This window comes from Puntigrus tetrazona, chromosome 5, assembly GCF_018831695.1.
Source record: "Puntigrus tetrazona isolate hp1 chromosome 5, ASM1883169v1, whole genome shotgun sequence".
In the NCBI taxonomy this organism is placed as follows: Eukaryota; Metazoa; Chordata; class Actinopteri; order Cypriniformes; family Cyprinidae; genus Puntigrus; species Puntigrus tetrazona.
The window spans coordinates 25,243,611-25,265,248 of NC_056703.1; the positions used below are offsets into that span (position 1 = coordinate 25,243,611).

A 21,638-nucleotide genomic window follows, 5' to 3' on the forward strand; every position below is an offset into this window, starting at 1 on the left:
AAAAAGCAGAATATGACATCATTGAAGGGTAAGAATATAAAGTTGAAGAGGGAAAATGCATGCAGCCAATATAACAAATCAGATCAGACACAACCATACAGTGTAGATGAAAGAGCCACCCAGACTAGTATGAGTAGTCCTGTAAGCTGGACCAGGTCAGGACAGCAATATCAGGGAAGAAAAAAAGCCAAATCCAAGCAAAAAGAGCATATATCAAATGCCTTCGTGAATAAAGGAAGACACGCTAACTATGTTCCTAGGCAGCACAGAGATGTCGAAAACCATGATAAATTTCCTGATTTCAAGGAAGGTGCAGGGCCATGGATAGAGGCTATAGAAACAGAAATGCAGGGTCAGAAGTTAGCCGTAGGAGACCTATAAGTTCTTCTGACCAAATGCTTAAGCCTAAGAGAGGCTGAGGATGTATGGCTAGATGCACGGTTGAGCAAGGCTGTGGGAAAGCCTGACTTTGCTGGCCAAAGTTTAATCAATATCGAGGAGTACTCTGGAACTCCTTAAGGGCCTTATACCCAATGAAAATTGGTCAGACAAAACTTATTCCTTCGCCACTAGGGGAGCAGGACTGTATAAGCTGGATACGGCAGCATGCCAAAACGTGGAGGCAAGAGGGGGCTGATGACCCTACAGTAAGTCCCATATGCTTGGAGACTCAACTGTTCAGGAATGGGCTCATAAATGCACTGCCAGCTCTAGTCAAAGCAAAGTTACTAGGCATTCCAGGACTGATTCAGAAAGATCACTATGAGTAGGAAGAGATACTAAAGCACCACTGTCAAAGGCACCAACAGAGCGAGAAAGCTCTAAAGAAACAGGCAGATGAGGTCCAGAGAAACTCTTGTACTGCTGGGGAACAACCAGGCATCAAGCAATTTTGGGGAACCAATTTAAGGAATAGGTAGCCAAACATCCCATCCTGCACCTACCCCTCAAATAATTCAAATTAACATACCATATCCCACCACTAATCCAAGATGGCGCCGCGAATGGCAGCCTCAGTGCTTAGCTCTCAAGTGCTCGTATTGTTTTTGTTAATTTTTCATCGTTTTTACCTGGGAGGATCTGCTGAACATTTGGCAGACCACTCCACAAAATATTTCACCGGTTTTTGATTATTCTGACGTTTTGTTGAACATTGTAGTTAGTGGAGCAGCGGCGCTGGTCAAAAGCCTAAGGCCGTGCAGACGGGGGAAACGGGCCGGCGCGCTTGTGAAACTCAGACAACGCGGACTCCGAACGCCGTTGCCCAGCATTCACCTGGCGAACCTCCGCTCTCTACCCAACAAAATGGACGAACTTCTTCTGCTTACCCGGACTAATAGGGATTTTTCAAACTCTGCTGCTCTGTGTTTCACGGAAACCTGGCAAAACGTTGCCATTTCAGACAGCGCATTAAGTCGGCCGGGCTTTCAGCTGTTTAGAGCGGATTGCGTCGCAGAATTAACGGGGAAATCGCGCGGCGGCCGGATGTGCTTTTACATCAACGAAAGGTGGTGTACAGATGTAACTGTGTTAAAGAAGATGTGTTGTGCCGATGTAGAAGCACTCTTCATTAACTGCAAGCCTTTCTACTTGCCGCGGGAGTTTTGCTCGTTTATTCTGGTGTGTGTTTACATCCCTCCACAAGCGCAAGTGAGCCTGGCTTTACAAAAACTCGCCGATCTGATCACAGAGACTGAGCAACAACACCCAGACTCTGTTTTAATCATTCTCTGGGACTTTAATAAAGCCAACCTCTCACGCGAACTGCCAAAATTCAGACAGCACGTTACCTGTCCAACCAGAGACAGTAACATACTGGATCACTGCTACACCGTAATAAAAGATGCGTATCACAGAGATCAGAGTGGCGAAGAGGAATTATTCTGAAAAGCTTTGCACTCAGTTCTACTCTAGTGACACAGCTTCTGTGTGGAAAGGTCTGAAAGACATCATCAATTACAAGGCACCATCCCCCAGCACTGTGGCAAATCAACAACTGGCAGATGACCTGAACGAGTTCTACTGCAGGTTTGAAAAGGAACCATTCTCACCTCCTGTAATCCCCCTCTCCCCCACACCTGCCCTTCAACTCAGCGAAGATGACGTGTGCCAGGTCTTCAGGAAAATCTGAAGGACTTTACAGGACCCTTACTGGACCCCCTGCAGTTTGCCTACAGAGCAAACAGGTCAGTGGACGATGCAGTCAATATGGGACTGCATTATGTTCTGCAACACCTAGACAGACCAGGGACTTATGTGAGGATCCTGTTTGTGGACTTTAGTTCAGCCTTCAACACCACCATACCAAACCTCCTCCACCCCAAACTAACCCAGCTCTTGGTGCCCACCTCCGTCTGTCAGTGGATCAGCAGCTTCCTGACAGACAGACAGCAGTTAGTGAGGCTGGGAAAAATCTCATCCAGCACACGCACAAGCAGCACTGGAGCCCCTCAGGGTTGTGTCCTCTCCGCACTGCTCTTCTCCCTTTACACGAATGACTGCACCTCTAAAGACGCCTCTGTCAAACTCCTGAAGTTTGCAGACGACACCACAGTCATCAGCCTCATACAGGACGGTGACGAGTCTGCTTACAGACAGAAGGTCAAAGAGCTGGCCGAATGGTGCAGTCTGAACAACTTGGAGCTCAACACGCTCAAAACAGTGGAGATGATAGTGGACTTCAGGAGGAACCCCCCTGCATTCCCCCCACTCACCATCATGGACAGCACTGTGGTAACAGTGGAGTCATTCAGGTTCCTGGGCACCACAATCTCCCAGGACCTGAAGTGGGACACACACATTGACTCCATTGTTAAAAAGGCCCAGCAGAGACTGTACTTCCTTCGTCAGCTGAGGAAGTTCAACCTGCCACAGGAGCTGCTGAAACGGTTCTACTCGGCCATCATACAATCCATTCTCTGCACTTCCATAACTGTCTGGTTCAGCTCAGCTACCAACTCTGACCTCAGAAGACTACAGAGGGTAGTCAGGACTGCTGAAAGAATCATTGGTACAACCCTCCCCACTCTCCATGAACTGTACCAATCCAGATTAAACAAAAGGGTTAAGAAAATCACTCTGGACCCCTCACATCCAGCACACTCCATCTTCGAACTGTTGCCGTCTGGTCGACGTTACAGAGCACTGAGTACCAGGACAGCCAGACACAGGAACAGTTTCTTCCCCCAGGCAGTCCATGTCATGAACACTTGAGGACACTTATTTAACATACAGATTTGCACATAACACTGCACAAACATAATTCTTGTTTACAATTTAATGTTTACAGTATATATATATATATATATATATATATATATATATATATATATATATATATATATATATATATATATATATATATATATTTTTTTTTTTTTTTGCTGTTTTGCACATTTCATATTCTGTATCTTGTATAGTGTATATAATTCTCTTTATTATTATCTGTCTTGTCTTGTTATCGTGTTGCACTGTAGAGTTTCTGTCACTACAACAAATTCCTTGTATGTGTAAACATACTTGGCAATAAAGTGATTCTGATTCACTAGGAGAGAAAGAGGATATCAGAATGTTAGAGGTAGGCAGGGAGGAAATAGAGGGAGAAGCAGAATGAATTTTTTTAAAAAACCTGTGGAGAGAATAGGGGTACGCGGAGAGTTCCATAAATCTGTAAAACCAATTGGGAAGAACCTAAATTAATATGCACAATCAATGGGATAAAGCTTAATTGTTTAATTGACACTGGAGAAACATGCAGTTCAACTGACCCAAAATTGGTTCCGCTAGTAGTAATCACAAACATCTCTTAGAGCTATGGGATTCTCTGGAAAACCAATGGAAATGTGGCTGTCAAAAGAGCTATCTGTGGAAACTGAAGGGAAAATGATTAGAAATCAATCCTTAATAGCACCCCTAGGTACACATTACACTAACTCGTAGAGATATTTTATACAGTGGGAAAAAGATGAGGAAGGAATGTTAGTAAACCGTGAGTATGGCTGGTACTTACTTCCATATGAGAAAACAGAAGTAGGGATGAAACACAAGCAAATCATTTTGTCAGGAGATGAAGACAAAAGAACAGATGGTGAGGGAACTACCTGAAGAGATATGGGTCAAGGGAGACTTTGATGTTGGTCACACGGCTAATGTGCAGCCAATAGTAGAGCCCTTCAGGAAACAATACAGAATAAATGATGAAGTTACGGAAGGGATAAGACCAGTGCAAGTTTTGGTAGTGAGCAAATCTACCTGTAACATGCCATTTTGCCTGTAAGAAAATCTAATGGCAAGTGGAGACTACTACATGACCTGAGAGCTGGTAATTAGATTCTCAAACCAATTGAGGCAGTGGTGTCAAATCTGTATGTTATTTTAAATGACACAGACCCAAAGAAAAAGTGGTTCAGCACAATTGATTTGACTTCAGCATTTTTCACCATTCCATTGAGTGAAAAGGGTAGGGATCTGTTTGAGTTTACTTTTGAAGGAAGAAAGTACAGCTATTCGAGAATTCCTCAGCAATATCACCCAGGTCTTAAAAGAAAACCTCAACATGAGGGAGACAGAATCCTGAGACAGCAGGGGTTTTGGTTCAGCAGCATGCAGACTAAGGTGGATCAGTTTTTATCTGAATGCGAGGTGTGCAGGACTAGGAATACTAAATCATCAGTACACCCAATGCGCCTATATCCAAGCATGGATAACTGGAAGACCATTGTTCAAGGCAAATGAAAGAGAATTTCATGTAGAGAAACTTGATGACTTAAGTGAAATTGATATATAGCCTTATATAACCTTGTGCATGGACTTTGCTGAACACATAATAACATTACAAGTTAACAGAAAGAGTTGGGGAAAAAAATATATATATATTTGTGAACTGTAAAACATCAAGGATATTTCTAATGACAAGGTTGAAATGATTAGACCAGGGGGACACTGAAGAACCAAAGATGACAGCTATGAATAAAGAATAAGAATAAAGAAGCCAAGGGGGGGACCTGACTTGGGACAATGTAAACAACACTGTAAGGAGTGAAATAAATAATGAGGTATATAATTGTGAGACCTACAAGCGACTGGATGTGAGCAGTGTGTAATGGGATCAACCACAGGGTGCTAGTAACCCTTCCCGTGCATGGCTCTCTACGTGACGTCACTGGGCTGAAGACCTGAAGATGATGTCGAAACTGCACTTTTACACTTACACATATAGGGCAATCAGATGTTTAGAGGAAGTATCCGGGCAGAGCACCTGAGGGAGCAAACCATGAAAATGTTCTCTGTTCAACAGAATTCCATATTATTGAGTAAACTATAATAGTTTAAGAGACGCAAGTTGCATAACCTGACAGAGAGAAAGTATTCATTTTTGCTTGCTGAGTGATAACCCTATATTATGAGTACCAACTTAAGAGTGTGATTAAGGTATCGAAAACAAAGTGGACTGGCAGATGGGGGTGGTGGTTCCTCTTTTTAAGAAGGGGGACCGGAGGGTGTGCTCCAACTATAGGGGGAAATCACACTTCTCAGCCTCCCTGGGAAAGTCTATGCCAGGGTACTGGAGAGGAGAATCCGCCCGATAGTTGAACCTCGGCTTCAAGAGGAACAATGCGGGTTTCGCCCTGGACGTGGAACACTGGACCAGCTCTATACCCTCTCCAGGATGCTGGAGGGTTCCTGGGAGTTTGCCCAACCAGTCTACATGTGTTTTGTGGATTTGGAGAAGGCATTCAACCGGGTTCCTCGTGGTGTCCTGTGGGGGGTGCTCTGAGAATATGGGGTAAGGGGCCCTTTGCTAAGGGCTGTCCGATCCCTGTATGATCAGAGCAGGAGCTTGGTTCGCATTGCCGGCATTAAGTCAGACTTTGTTTCCAGTGCATGTTGGACTCCGACAGGGCTGCCCTTTGTCACCGGTCCTGTTCATTATTTTTATGGACAGGATTTCTAGGCGCAGTCAGGGGCCGGAGGGGGTCTGGTTTGGTGACCACAGGATAGCTTCTCTGCTTTTTGCTGATGATGTTGTTCTGTTGGCTGCATCTGGCCAAGACCTACAGTGTGTGCTGGGGCGGTTTGCAGCTGAGTGTGAAGCGGCAGGGATGAAAATCAGCACCTCCAAGTCTGAGGCCTTGGTCCTCAGTCGGACAAGGGTGGCTTGCCCCCTCCAGGTTGGTGGGGAGCTCCTGCCCCAGGTGGAGGAGTTTAAGTATCTTGGGGTCTCGTTCACGAGTGAGGGAAGGATGGAACGAGAGATTGACAGGCGGATCGGTGCAGCTTCTGCAGTAATGCAGTCGCTGTACTGGTCTGTCATGGTGAAGAAAGAGTTGAGCCGCAAGGCGAAGCTCTCAATTTACCGGTCGATCTTCGTTCCTACTCTCACCTATGGTCATGAGCTTTGGGTCATGACCGAAAGAATGAGATCCCGGATACAAGCGGTCGAAATGAGTTTCCTTCAGAGGGTGGCTGGGCGCTCCCTTAGAGATAGGGTGAGGAGTTCAGTCACTCGGGAGGAGCTCGGAGTAGACCCGCTGCTCCTCCACATCGAGAGAGGCCAGCTGAGGTGGCTCGGGCATCTGTTCCGGATGCCTCCCGGACGCCTCCCAAGGGAGGTGTTCCGGGCATGTCCCACCGGGAAGAGGCCCCGGGGAAGACCTAGGACACGCTGGAGGGACTATGTCTCTCGGCTGGCCTGGGAGCGCCTCGGTGTCCCCCCGGAAGAGCTGGAGGAAGTGTCTGGGGAGAGGGAAGTCTGGGCGTCCCTGCTTAGACTGTTGCCCCCGCGACCCGGCCCCGGATAAGCGGAAGAAAAAGAAGAAGAAGAAGAAGAAGAAAACAAAGTTTCCGATGGGGTGAATGTGGTTGAATTCCATTGCTGTCATTTATCATTGTTTATTATCTGTATCATTATTTGTTTTTTTTGTTTTATTAGGTACTTAGTAAGGTTTAAACTGCAAAAGTAAACATTGTGCTCAGGAAGCAAGCTTAGCACAAACAGAGCTGACCACAGGAACCAGTTCAGACTGATTTGGAAGGTGAATTTAGTCATGTCTAACACCTTTTGCAGAGCACCGAGCAGCTACGAAAAAACATTATTTGACTATGTCTAAGTTTTATGCTAAGTGTTTTTGGAACATGCAAATGAGGGAATAAAATGCATGAGATGTGTGTCTAGAGGAAGAGGTGGTAACTTTTTGGGGTTTAAATGAGGAGCTAAATTAAGTTAAGGGGACAGACCCGATCTATTTTCCAGTGTTGTATCTCTGCAAATCCCTCTTCAGGGAACACTGGGCCAGCTCTCAACCTCAACCAGTCCACATGTGCTTTGTCGATTTGGAGAAGGCATTCGACCGTGTTGCTTGGGTTGTCCTGTGGGGGTTGCTCTGGGAGTATGGGGTCCAGGGACCTTTGCTAATGGCTATCCGGACCCTGTGTGACCGGAGCAGGTGCTTGGGTGCATTGCTGGCAGTAAGTATGATTTGTTCCCAGGAAGTGCTGGACTCTGGCAGGGTGGCCCTTTGTCACCGGTCTTGTTCATTATCTTTATTATCCTTATGAGAGCCTGGCATGACCCCACTGGATATAACAAATGCCTTGATTGTAATGAGTTGTATTTTACGTGTTTATAGATAGCACGCCAAAAATGTTGCTCTGTGTAATCGTAGTAAAACGCAGAGATGGTCTGTATAATCAAATCAACAATATTCACTAGATATTAACTAATCAAGCCAGAGGCGACAGAGGAAAGAAACCAAAACCCTGTCTGTTGTTCTCTGGCTGTAATGCAGAAAAGCTGATTGTACTTTAGTTTATCATCTTCGCTGTTACTTGTTTCTCCATGGAGCAGCTTTAATTACAGCAAAGGGGGTTATAATGCGGTTTTATCCAACTCCGATGTACAGAACAAACATTACGTCTGAGGAAGACACATATTCAGTCACTTAGTTTCCTTTACTTTGTGTCATGGCTTGTGTGACGCTGTGCTTTCATACGTCACACTCCAGGACTCCCCAGTGGCATGTAAAAGTGAACTAATGCAGTAATAGGTTTGTGCTTTGTAGTACTGTTTAGCTTCGCTTTTCTGTTGATCTCTCTCTGTTGTTTAAAGTGATCAAACGTAACGTAATTCTTTCCATATTTCTGATATTATCTATCAAACTAAAAAACATGCAATGTAGGTGCAGTACATTAGCATTCATTAGCATGTCAGCATTGTCACCTGCATTGCTTGCCACATGTATAGTTTCTCTCTCTGAGTGCGACCAGGGATATGATAAATGCAGGGAAATTGTTAGGCTGACAGAAGGTTTCAGAATTAGAGACACACATCCAAACTTGAATTGAGGACAGCAAGAATGTGAGAGATGTAGATACTGTTATGGATGCGACTATTTCAGTGAATCATGAACATTGTTTGGTTCTGGCATTAGAGTTCATGCAGCAGGGCAGTTGGGTGAATGTGATGTGCTCTAGTCACGGGTAAAATCACCACTCTTCCGTTCTGATCACAACATTAAACAGGTTCATCCCACTCATTGATGCACCCACTGCGAAACCTGATAAAAGTGCTCTAGTATTTGGTGATTCTATTGTGTGGAACCTGGAAATAGAAATAACAGCCACCATAGCCCAATGTTTACCAGAAGTCAAAGCGCCTGACATCTTTGCAAATTTAATACTGCTGGCTAATGCTAAGCTTAAATTTTATAAGATTGATATTTACATCGGTGCTAATGATGTTCAACTTTGCAAGTTGGAGATGACAAAAAATAACATTAAAGAGGTGTGTGAACTTGCAAGTATATCAGACACTGTAATATATGTTCTGGTCTACTTCACAGAAGGCAGTTAATTCTCAGCATACAAAGAATTTCACCTAGATACCAAATTAAAAGCAACAATTGATTTGATGTTCAACAAATAAAAACTGTTTATAATACAGAGAAGCAAATGATAAAACTTGGCTTACTGAATATCAGGTCCCTTTCTACGAATTTATACTGCATGTACTATTATCTAGAGAAATACATGCTAAATAATCATGATGTTTGTACTGGCTACTGCATACAGGCCACCAGGGCACCACGCAAATTTTATTAAAGAATTTGCTGATCTTCAACTGAGTTAGTACTGGCTGCAGATCTGCAGTCTTAATTGTTGCCAATTTTAACATCCATGTTGATAATGAAAAAGACGCATCAGGATCAGCATCCTTAGACATTCTGAACTGGAGTTAGACAACATGTGTCTGTGCCTGTCCCAGACTAAGGATTTTTCTGGTTGACCAACAGTTGATCCTTTTAAGCATTAGTCGATAAATCATATAATTATTATTAAACCATTCAAATCATTATTATGAGCCTTTAATTGCCTATAGCAGGGGTCACCAACACAGTGCCCGCGAGCACCAGGTCGCCCGTAAGGACCATGTGAGTCGCCCTTACGCCTGTTCTAAAATTAGCTCAAATAACGCACTTATACAGTGAGCTGCATCTATTTATTTTATTTTTACTTTTTTGCTATTCTCGTTTAAAAATCACACTTACGTGAGAACTGGAAATGATAATATATTATCATTCTAACGATTGAATAATACGTAGCGTAGCCAAAACGTAGCGCTTTCACAATGAATGGGAGTTTTTTGTTTACCATTGTGAAAGGAGCCTGCAAGTGTCTCATTTGCAGGGCATATGTGGCGACAGCAAAGCGGCACAATGTGGAGAGACATTTTACAACTTGTCACACAAGCTACCATGCTAACTACCCACCGGGCAGCGCACTACGAGCAGAAAAAGCTCGTGATTTAAAGGCAGCTCTCAGCAAACAGCAATCTTTTTTCACGAGACCGGTAAAAAGCTCCCAAAAAGCAACCGAAGCCTCATTAAGAGCTATGCAATACTTGATTAAAAAAAAGAAGGCATTTTCTGATGGGGCAGTTGTCAAAGAAGCAATGCTGTTAATTGCTAAAACTGTGCTTGAAGACGAGAAGTACGGAACCGATGTAATCTCCACTCTCTCTGATGTTCAACTGAGTGCATCTACAATGGTAAGAAGAGTGTCGGCGATGTCTGCGAACTTGGCCAACCAGTTGGACCGTGATCTGGTGAGGTGCAGGTGGTTCAGTATCCAGTGTGATGAGTCGGTGGACAGCAGCAGTACAGTCTTTATCAGGATGGCGTTTGATGATTTCTCCACAAAAGAAGAACTTATGACACTACTGCACTTAAAGACAACTACTAGAGGAGTTGACATCTATAACGTGGTGAAGGAGTTGGTGGAGAAAAAGGTGCCACTGGAGAAGCTGGTATCAGTGATTATGGATGGGGCTCCTGCTATGATCTGCCAACACGCAGGATTCATTGCTCACTGTAAAGGTGACACAGAGTTCCCAAACTTTCTGCATTACCACTGCATCATCCACCAGCAGTCCTTATGTGCAAAAGTGATTGGCCTTGATCAAGTGATGATTCCCGTTGTAAATATCATAAACAGCACCCGTTCCAAAGCTAAACAGCACAGAACATTCAAGGTACTATTGGAGGAGCTGTCAGCTGAATATAGTGACCTGCTACTACACACAGAAATCCGATGGCTCAGCAGGGGATCTTTGTGAATCAGCCTTTTCTGACATGAACTTCATCAAGAACAAACACAGAACACGTCTCACTGATGCACATCTGCAAGACTTACTCAGAGTTGCAGTGTCAAATTACACACCAGAGTACAACACACTGGTGAGAGCATACAATGTCAGGCTTCCCACTAACAGACAAACAAACAGATACTAGATTTGGTGTCCAGTTCAAAATATGTCATTCATGATTTGTTAAATGTGTTTGTAAAATGTTTGTCCTAACATTTGATAGCACTGTTAAGTGCATTTTTAAAAATGGTGTTTGTTAAAAATGTTTAAAAATTCTGCTGTGGTACATTGTGATTGCCTAGAACTGTTGTAAAAGTGATCATTTGAAAATGTTCAATTTGAAAAACAATGGAACTTGAAAATATAGAAGTGTTGCATATTGATATTAATTTATTTCCTATCTTTTTACATTGATCATGTTAATGATTTCTCATAAAAATATCAACAGTGTCTTCACATAGCTAAACACCATTAATTATTAATAATAACATATAATTTAAGCTAAATTGAGCAAATTGGCTATTTTCAGAAGTATGTATCAAACTGGTAGCCCTTTGTCTTTATCAGCACCCAGGAAGTAGCCCTCGGTTTCAAAAAGCATAATAATATAGCATAATAAGCACTCAAAAGCACACACAAAGCTTGCCACAGTGCACCAGCAGAAATTATGGTTATGAATATGTCAGTGAAAAACATTAAGGAGACTGCATTACCGTTATAATTTTTTTGTAATGTTTTCTTTGACGTCGGCGACATAGCTTTGTCATCGCTTCAGTAGAGATGTATTCATGTTTCGTATGGATTACACAATCTGAGAATATTTGTTTTCCATTTGAATTGATTCATTTAAAATGACACATTTCACACTCGATAGATATATTTTTATGTCTGTAAAGCAAAGATATATGGTGTTTCGAGCCAAGACTGTGTTTCTCAGACCGAGACGGCAGAAAGCACATCCTGAATCAAGAAAGCTTTCATTATTTCACACAAGTCATATCTCATTTCTTGAGTGCATGCAAATAAACGTAGCTTTTACAGATTAGAAAGCACTATTCTTATTTGTTTGACTTATTTGTTTGAGTATTTTAAGCTCTGTCCTGAAGTGAGCGTGTGCTCTTCACCCTCCACACAGACACTTCAACCACACACACTCTGAGTTAACATTAGATTGAGTAGTCATCTAAAGTTGCTAATACTTATATAATATATAATTCAGATGATAAGTCATATTTGAGGTCGATGAGTGATTGGCAAGCACTGGACACACCTGATGTATACTAGATTAGCCACCAACGATCTGTTAGTCACAGACTCTGCCTGTAGATTTTTTTTTTCTGCGAGTAAATGAATAATAAAAATTTGTTCGAAAAAGGGGTCAGCACTAGTCTTAATCATAATGATGTTGAAATTCTGCAGCAAAGTGATGATATTTCAAATCCTTATCTAGTTCTGTATCTGTTCTTCATATAGCTAAAACCGTTAATTTTGCACCTTGTTACAAGTATGGTAGAACCATCACTTTCACCACAAGTGAGTGGTTTGTAAGTAATCTTCCTGATTTATCTTAATTCCTTAGCACATCCAATACTGAAGAAAACTTTATGACGTAACAGAAACTATGTACTCTCTCTTTTCTAGCACTTTAGATACAGTTGCTCCTTTACACTTAAGAAAGACAAAAGAAAACAATCAGACTCTGGTATATAAGGAGCATATTTGCAAACCTAAAGAAAGCAGTCTAGAAAATGGAGCACAGCTGGAGAAAATGGCTAGATCTGATTATTTTTCCTCTCTTTTAGAAGAAAACAAACATAACCCCAGGTATTTATTCAATACAGTGAAAAATAAAGCATCAACAGGTGCTGACATTTCTCAAGATCACAGCATTATTGACTTTAAGAACTACTTTACTTTAATGATCGATACTATCAGAGATAAAAATTTAACTTTACAGCCATCAGCTAAAATATCACATTAGATTATAGATCACCTGTGGGGAAAAATTCCAAGAATTGTACATACTTGTTAAATCATCTAAACCAGTGGTTTTCAACCTGTGGGCCGTGGCCCCCCAGTGGGCCGCAACGGTATTGCAGGGGGGGCCGCCAGTTATTATCAATAGAAATAATAATATTGCTAATGTACGTAAAAATGTGTAGTAATAATTAAATATCATAATTAATTAAATAACAATAAACTGTTACTATGCGTTCACTATTCCAGGTCGTTGATTGGTTTAAGGAGCATTCAGGAGAGTGAACACCAGGAAGGCAGCAGGACCTGACGGCATCACAGGTCGGGTTCTGAGAGCCTGTGCTGACCAGCTAGCACCGGTGTTCACTGAGATATTTAATCTCTCCCTGAAACAGTCTATAGTCCCCTCATGTTTCAAAGAGTCCATCATTGTTCCTGTGCCGAAGAAACCTCAACCATCTTGCCTAAATGATTACCGCCCTGTAGCTCTGACGTCTGTAGTGATGAAGTGCTTCGAGAGACTCGTCAGAGACTTCATCACCGCATCACTACCGGACACACTGGACCCACTTCAGTTTGCTTACTGCCAAAACCGGTCTACGGAGGATGCCATCACACACCTCCTCCACACAACCACAAGCCACCTGGATTTTAGGAAAGGGAACTATGTGAAAATGCTGTTCGTGGACTATAGTTCAGCGTTCAACACCATAGTTCCTCCACGCTCACCTCGGTTGGAGGTCCTGGGACTCAGCCCATCCCTGCGTCACTGGATCACCAACTTCCTAACTGACAGACCACAAGCCGCACGGATGGGAAAACACACCTCATCCTCCCTCACTCTCAGCACTGGAGCCCCCTCAGGGTTGTGTTCTGAGCCCCTGCTGTACTCGCTGTACACACATGACTGTGTGGCCACTACAAACTCCACCACCATCATTAAATTTGCTGACGACACTGTCGTGGTGGGCCTGATCTCCAACAACGATGAGATGGCCTACCTTCAGGAGATCAACAACCTGGAGAGATGGTGTCAGGAGAACAATCTGCTCCTGAACGTCAGCAAAACAAAGGAGTTAATAGTGGACTTCAGCACGAAGCAGGTGCGCTCTTACCATCCCATCAAGATCGACGGACCCCAGTGGAGAGAGTGGACAGTTTCCGGTACCTGGGTGTTCACATCACGCAGGACCTGTCTTGGTCCTGTCACATCAACACCCTGGTGAAGAAGGCCCGGCAGCGTCTATACCATCTGAGGCGCTTAAGGGACTTCAGACTCCCATCTCAGGTGCTCAGGAACTTTTACACCTGCACCATCGAGAGTGTCCTGACGGGAAACATCACCTCCTGGTTTGGAAACAGCACCATGCAGGACAGGCGAGCCCTTCAGAAGGTGGTGCGGTCAGCTGAGCGCACCATCCGCACTGAGCTCCCTGTGCTGCAGCACATCTACAACAAGCGGTGCTGTACCAGGGCCAGGAAGATCGTGGAAGACCTCAGCCATCCCAACAATGGACTCTTTTCTCTGCTGCGTTCAGGAAAGCGCTTTTGTTCCCTGAAGGCAAACACAGAGAGAATGAGGAGGAGCTTCTTTCCATGCAGGCCATTCGGAGTCTGAACCAGAGAACACCCAGCACCTAATTACCAGGATTCCCATGTTCACCCCTCTTTCCCAGATACTCGCCACTTACTTTGGACAATTGCACTAGCCACTTTGCACTGGACATTCGCACAGCCACTTTACATTTTACACTTATATTTTATATTCTACGCTTATTTACATTTTACTTTTTAAACTTTGCACACTTTTTTATACATATTTTTATACATTATTTTATATTTATATATATTTAAATTCTGTTTTTCTGTTTTCTATTTTGATGCTGGACGGTTGTAAAAAACATTTCACTGCATGTCGTACCATGTATGTATGTGTATGTGACAAATAAAATTTGAATTTGAATGGCTTACCTCCTCAATACTTGAGCGAGGTCTTGTCACATTATAGTCCTCCACATCTCATACATTCTCAAAACTCTGAACGTTTGATAATACCTATAATATTGATAGATCATTTTCAATACCCAACCTCTGGAATTAATTGGCTACATTAATTAGATCGGCAGAAACCAGGAACACTCAACCCATAACACAAAATGTACTTTTAATTAAATTTAAATTGTAAAAAGAAGTGTCATGTACGCTAATATTTGTCTGTTTCTTTCTCATTCTCTTTCTCAGTTTGTATCCAGATCAGTCGGTGGATCAGCACCAAGAGATGACTTTCATCGGACACCAGAACAGCTAGATGAGCCCCATGGACAGATCATGGGAATCAGACACACACACACACACACAAAATCAATCAACTTATATTGAGATTTTAACAATACAGATTGTGTCAAAGCACTGAACAGTATCAAAAAGGAAAAATGATTCTGTAATCAAATCGACAATAATTGCTAGAAATTAAGGAAGGAACCAAGTAACCACAGAGCCAAAGAAACAGCGCCATCCATGACAGAAAAAAAATACCTTGGGAGAAAACAGACTCAGTTGCAGGAGGCCAGTTGGGTGGAAAAGTGGATAAAGATTTAAATTTTGTCCAAGACACTTATGAACTCTTCTAAAACTGTAAATTATGAATTTAAAAATGTCATACTCACTCTCAAAAGATGACCATTCAGAGTAACTCGTATCCTCATGTGTTGTACTTTCCTCACTCTTTGGTGGATCTTCAATCTAGACAAAAAAAGGTAATAATAGATCAATGCAAATTAATGGCTAAATAAGTGTTAATTCATTTTCAAAGACAAAAGTCTTGAACATGCAATTATATATGCTTAAAAGTTTGATGTCAATATTTTTGTATCAGATTTTATTTAATCTCTTTTTCATCTCCCATTCAGCGTCAATAGGCCTTTTTCATCTAATTATTTTGAGAGAACCCTGAATTCTATCGAACTGATTTTAATTACATTTTACTAATTCAATTAAAATTTCCAAGTTTTAAAATGTTTATATACAAGGCAGTCCTCAGTGTCCTACAATAAAAGTGCCGTTTTGACCTCTAGAAAAACCATCCACACTCCAAGGAGTCTACAATATATAGAATATACATTATTATTTTTTGTTGATGTCTTACGTCTGTGATTATCAAATCGGCTTGAAAAAGCCAACTTACTGATCTACTATTCAAAGAAATAGTTCACCCAAAAAAGAAAATTGAAATTGAAATGAAAATCATTTATTCACCTTTGAATCATTCCAAATCTGTATGAATTTCTATGTTCTGCTGAACACTATGGAAGATATTTTGAAGAAAGTTGTGACCAGGCTGTTTTGGGTCACCACTGACTTCCATAGTATTTTTTTTCCCTACTATGGAACTCAATTGTAACCCAAAAAAGCCTGGCCCAAAACAAAATATCTTCCTTTGTGTAAATGATGACGATTTTAATTTCTGGGTCAACCATTTCTTTAAGCTACTTCTTCTGAAACAAAATGTTTACATTTATCTTATTCTGGAGCTTTCAAGTTACAAATGCCAAATTCAGGTAGCTATATCTAGTTTATAGCTAGTTTATAGGGCTGGGTTATATGTCGCATGGGATAATGATGCGTGTTTAAGTCATGTTGGATAGATATTTACGAGCTGAATGCACATGAATGCCACCACAAGGTCGTTGTTATGAGTAGGAAACTTGACATTTTCCTTGCAAGTTAGGGGTTTAACAAGGAGGAAACGTGTCAGATGCAATGGACGCAACCAGAGGCAATAAATATGCAGCTTCTGTATTGACAGTAAATTTGTTGAAATAAAATTATTACTTTTTTGTTCTGTATACAAAATATATTATTGTATTATTCTCATATAAGTTTACATCACCTTTAAACTGAAACAAGCGACAGTTAACAGAGCCGTAGATGACTGACATGCTATGCAATGTCGCAAATAAATTGGCTGTGAAACAATTTTACGCAACCTGTCAGTGATCTACGGCTGTTTTTTACCTGTCGATTCATTTGAAAACAAGTGAAGGCGATTTACTGCTAATCAAGGAACCGTCTTTACTGATGAAATGTGCAAGATTATCCCATGCAATATCACTCATACCTACTAATTTACTAATGTACTACTATTTAACCCAGATATGGAAAATGGTATTGATAAAAGAGGAACATATTCTCCCTCACCAGTGGAAGGCCTAGTCCTGCTCTGGCCCAGTTGACAGAGGACAGTTGCTCTCTCAGCATGTCTGCAACAGGACTGGCCAGGTTTGAAGGTGGGAAAACAGGACCTTGGCATGTTGGGCACTGGTACCCAGCAGGTGCTGTGTAGAGGGGCTGACGGGAGGCGAGCTCATTCAGACATGACCAGTGGAATAAATCTGATATAGTAAAGAAATGAAATGTAATGATAAATGCATACACACAAATCTGCTAGAGGTGTAAAGTTAAACACAATTTTACTAAATATATTTGGTATATTTAGTACAGCACTGGGTAACAGTGTTGTTTGAACCACTGCATGTGAAGAAATTCTGTGTTTGCGTGCAGAATGTATTTAGTAAAAAATTAAATGAAACTACTTTTAAAAGGAACACACTTAAAAAAAAAAATTAAACAAGTTAAATTTCATTAAATTTAATAATGAAAAATGATTGTGCTCTGCGATATTGACTATCATGACAGGCTTATCGAACCGAGATGTCTGTATCGTGACGTTTTAGCACAAATACATGTTTTGTGCCAGGCCTAGTTCATATATATTATAATATTGAAAAAGGACCAGCGGTTAATACACAGTCGCTGTGACAAGCTATGCAATATTATGTTCAATATCACAGGCGATTCATTTGTGTTACTGAACACAATATTGTGTAGCTTGTATATGGACATTTTTGACATCTTTGTTTATAAGAGCAAAACATTCTGACTGGCTGGTTGGTTGTGAAAATATTACTATTTTAGTCAATGGTGACCCAAAACAGAATGGTTACAAACTTTCCTCAAAATCCTTTCCTTTGTGTTTGGCAGAGCAAAGAAATTCATACAGGTTTGGAACTACATGAGATGCGAGTAAATAATGACAGAATTTTAATTTTAGGGTGAATTATTCCTTTAATTATTTTTAGACTTTTAATGGTTGAGGATTGAAGGGTGAGTAAAATAATGTCACCTCACTGTACATAGATTGGAAAATAAATATTATTGCACTCATATAGTGAAACTAACACAGGGTAAACTAATAATTTCCAAAGTGTCATGGGGCGTAGGAAAAAGGTGGTTATGACTTTATTAATGGTTAATGAAATTAATGGTTTTGAATAGGAGCTTCAGTACACAGTATATTGGAATTACAAGTCAATCAATCAATCATTTTTATTTATATAGCGCTTTTAACAACACAGGTTGCATCAAAGCACTAACAAATAAATATACTGAAAAACATGTTACGTACGTATTAATTTTGTGCACTGCTACACTCCTAAAAATCACACTAATGCAGGCCTTCATACGCTACGTAAAATTTGCCTTTTCTTTTTTTTTAAATTCTCAGAATGAGTTCAAACATTATATCTGTTGTTCTCACCATAACAAACTAGCCGAACAGTGTCCTGGGAATCTAAGGGCTGACTGCACAGGCTGCAGTTTGGGTTGTAATCGCTGTCTTGTAGCCACTGTAGGTATGACTGTACAATACACTGTACAAATAAAAATGACAAAACAAAAGTGTTTATAAATCCTCAAAACATATTTTCTCCATAAAGTGATAGTCCATCCAGAAGTGAAAATCCTGTCATTGTTTACTCGCCTTCATGTCATTACAAATCATTTGTGATGCATTTTTGTACACACAAAAGATGATAGTTTAAAATAGTTTATTATCCTATAGATTTCCATTGTATTTTGTCCATACAATGTAGGTCAATGAGAAACAAAACTGTGTGGGTATTAGTTATATTGTTCAAAAAATATTATTTTTACATTGTATCAAATAAATGAATCCAGAAAGAAATAAAGGTATGGAAATACAAAAGGCTGAGTAAAGAATTTTCATTTCAGGGTGAACTGTCCCTTTCAGTAATGAATTTAAAACAAACATTAGAGCACTAACCTTATTGTGATTGGATACAAGACAGTGCTCACAAACGTTGACACGATGTTCAAAACAGAACAAGTTCGTTACCTTCTTCTTAGGACACTTGCACAAACCCATGTTCTTCCTGTAAAGTACAAAAAAAAATTATAATCAATAATATATAAACTCCAAAAGTACACAAAATCCGCCTTCATGCGATGGTGAATTCTAATGTACTCCTAAAACATGCATTATAGCAAATGTATCCGTTCTTGCCACTTAAATTTAACGTATAGCTTAATAATAGTCTGCCAACTCCGGTAGTTAACACATATACAACACTGCGCCATTATTTAGCCTGAAAGAATGTAAATGCAGGTAAGCTGACAGTGATTGTACACGAATGGTTAACTTAACTGCGCAAATAAGATATTATTAGTTATACACTACTATATTTACCTTAAAAGAAGAAGAAAATACGAGTCAAAAACAAACCGGTGCAAACATCAACATGAAACTGTACACAACTGCCCAGTACTTTCCTCAATATTATTATAGCGTCTAATAGTTAGCATTTTTGCCACGTCTCTTCCGCTACCGTCGCAGTGAAATTGCGTCACCAAGCACAACCTTAAGGCCACAAACGTGACCGAGTTACGTTTTTGAAATCAATTGTTATGTTAATAATCTTGGTAATCCCTGTACTCCTGGCACTGTTTTTATTTAAAAATCGTTTTCCCCTATATTCTGTATCCATATTTTGGAAATAATAAAAACAAAAAAGAAGCGTCTAGTCATTTATATGTCTATGGGCATAACGTCTTACGTTTCGAGAGGAAGTGAATAAAGGACAAATCTCCTAAAAAAGTGTCCTTGTTACGTCCGCCTTGCTCTTATGTCATGCTTACGTGTGCCAAAAAAAAAAAAAAAAAAAGTCGCGACGGGAGGTGGCTGTGTCAGATTAAACAGTCGGGCGCAGTTGTTTTCCCTCTTACAAAAAAACCTGCAGTACATTGAAATAAAACTGCAATACAAAGCAGTATAAATGCAGCATACTGAAGTATATACTGCAGTTCTTTAAAGTTCAACAGCAGTAAAAGTGCAGTACAATTATATGCAACTGCAGATCAGTATAATGAAGTACAGATACTACATAACTGCAATTCAGTGATATGCTGAAATACATGTTAAGATCTCAGATACAAAAAACCTTCTGATTAAATATGTATGTATGTATGTAAAATGAATTCATTTATGTTAAATAATTAACATTGTTTGTTTAAGGTCCCGCTGTTCTCGTAGAATAACTCTAGATGAATTCTCGATCTCATAGGGTGTAACAACCAAGGAGCAAGAAGACACACAGAGACATATATTTCCTTACTCCAAAGTTTATTCCAGAATACAATGATTTATATAGGCGTTTTCAGAGGGGAGTTTTACCTCTCTAGCCAATGAAACAAAAGATGACATATGTTGTATCTGTGCCAAAAGATATGTACTTGTATAAGATAAAGAAAATTATGAACATATATGGAATACTTTTGTACACAGAAAAACACTTCTTCTTGTCAAGTATCAAAAGTGAGCAAACTTCTTCACCCCACGACTCAGAGTAGCGCACACATGACCGACTGAACCCTTCTAACATGTAGAACGATGTATAGATCATATATACTACAGAACACTAGGAGGAGATAAAAAGAAAATCACGTCTAGGAGGAGGGAAAAAGATTAAACAGAAAGAGTCTAAGGGGGGAGAGTGTGTTCAAATCTAACAATTTATTTATTTTCAGAGGTAGAGTGAATGGAATCAGTTTAATCAAGTTAACCTTAGGTAATATATTCATCTTCACAGTTGAAACACTGGTTTGCAGTGATGCAGAGAGTGTTCTTCATCTGTTTCAAGCTTTTGAAGGATTTATAATTTATATGTGCAATTTCTTTTAAGCAAGACTGAATAAGAATTTCTAGATAAGTTATCTGGTTTGTGATTGGAATATATGTTGTTATCTGGATATTCTCAACTTTTTTGTTAAATGGTAAAAAAAAATATTGGACCAATTAAACTTGTATCCACAATTAACTGTTTTCAGTATGTTCTGGATTGTGCCAAAATCTGAAAGAGATATTGCATGTTGGGTACCCTTAATTGAGATGGAACATATTTGATCTTGTATTATTTTTTGAGCTAAAGGCTCAAGGGATAATGCAAATAACATTAGTGAGAGGAGCACCCTTGCTTTGTTCCTCTCAAGATATCAAATGGTTGGGAATGTTGTTTTAATTGCTGATGGATTATTACAAAATTATTTGAACCATATTAATACAATTCTTGCCAAACCCAAATTTATCTAGCACCTTCCATAAATAATCACAGTTTAATCTATCAAATGCCTTATTCGTGTCTTAGGATAAAACTGCTTGGGGGACTTTTTATCTTTACTTTCATTAATTTTATTAATGTAGTAACCAACGCATATATTCTGTAGCTGAGCAATGTGGAATAAAGCCAAATTGAATGCATCCTGGTCCTAATATATCCCAAATATCCCACAATTATTTCCAGAGGGATCCCATCTAGCCCAGGTTATTTAACCCTTCTTTGCTGTTTCCAATGCTGCATGAAGCTCTTCAAGTGTTATAGGTTGGCTCATTTGTTGAGCTGCATTAATTGTGGTAGATAAAATAAAAGAAATGTGTTTCTGTAGAAATGTATAACACTCAACCATATCTCTTATATCTTTAGGCTGGTATAGATCTTTAAAATGTTCAGCAAAAGTGTTATCTCTCTCGGATTGGTTGCTTTTGTAGGTGTCCTTTTTTGTCTTATTGTCTGAGTTGTAAAGCCAATAACTTGTTAGATCTTAGCTCATTGAAATAATAGCTCTGTCGAACTATGCATAATAAATTCAGCCTTTCTTTGAAGCAGAT

General features: G+C 40.2%; 1 protein-coding gene across 2 annotated transcripts in view; it reads right to left on the bottom strand.

Annotated features, from left to right (window-relative positions):
* Window positions 1-19,518, bottom strand: part of zfpl1 (zinc finger protein-like 1) — a 31,894-nt gene extending 12,376 nt beyond the window's left edge. The window contains exons 1-5 of one of the 2 annotated variants that reach the window (XM_043239176.1): window positions 19,164-19,518; window positions 18,741-18,849; window positions 18,216-18,327; window positions 16,817-17,010; window positions 15,286-15,361 (exon numbers count right to left, since the gene is read on the bottom strand). In XM_043239176.1, the coding sequence (XP_043095111.1) occupies window positions 15,286-15,361; window positions 16,817-17,010; window positions 18,216-18,327; window positions 18,741-18,842 (484 nt within the window). In that variant the 5' untranslated portion in view covers window positions 18,843-18,849; window positions 19,164-19,518. The remainder of the gene's footprint in view (window positions 1-15,285; window positions 15,362-16,816; window positions 17,011-18,215; window positions 18,328-18,740; window positions 18,850-19,163) is intronic. The other variant, XM_043239175.1, reaches the window with a different exon arrangement.
* Window positions 19,519-21,638: the final 2,120 nt, after the last annotated feature.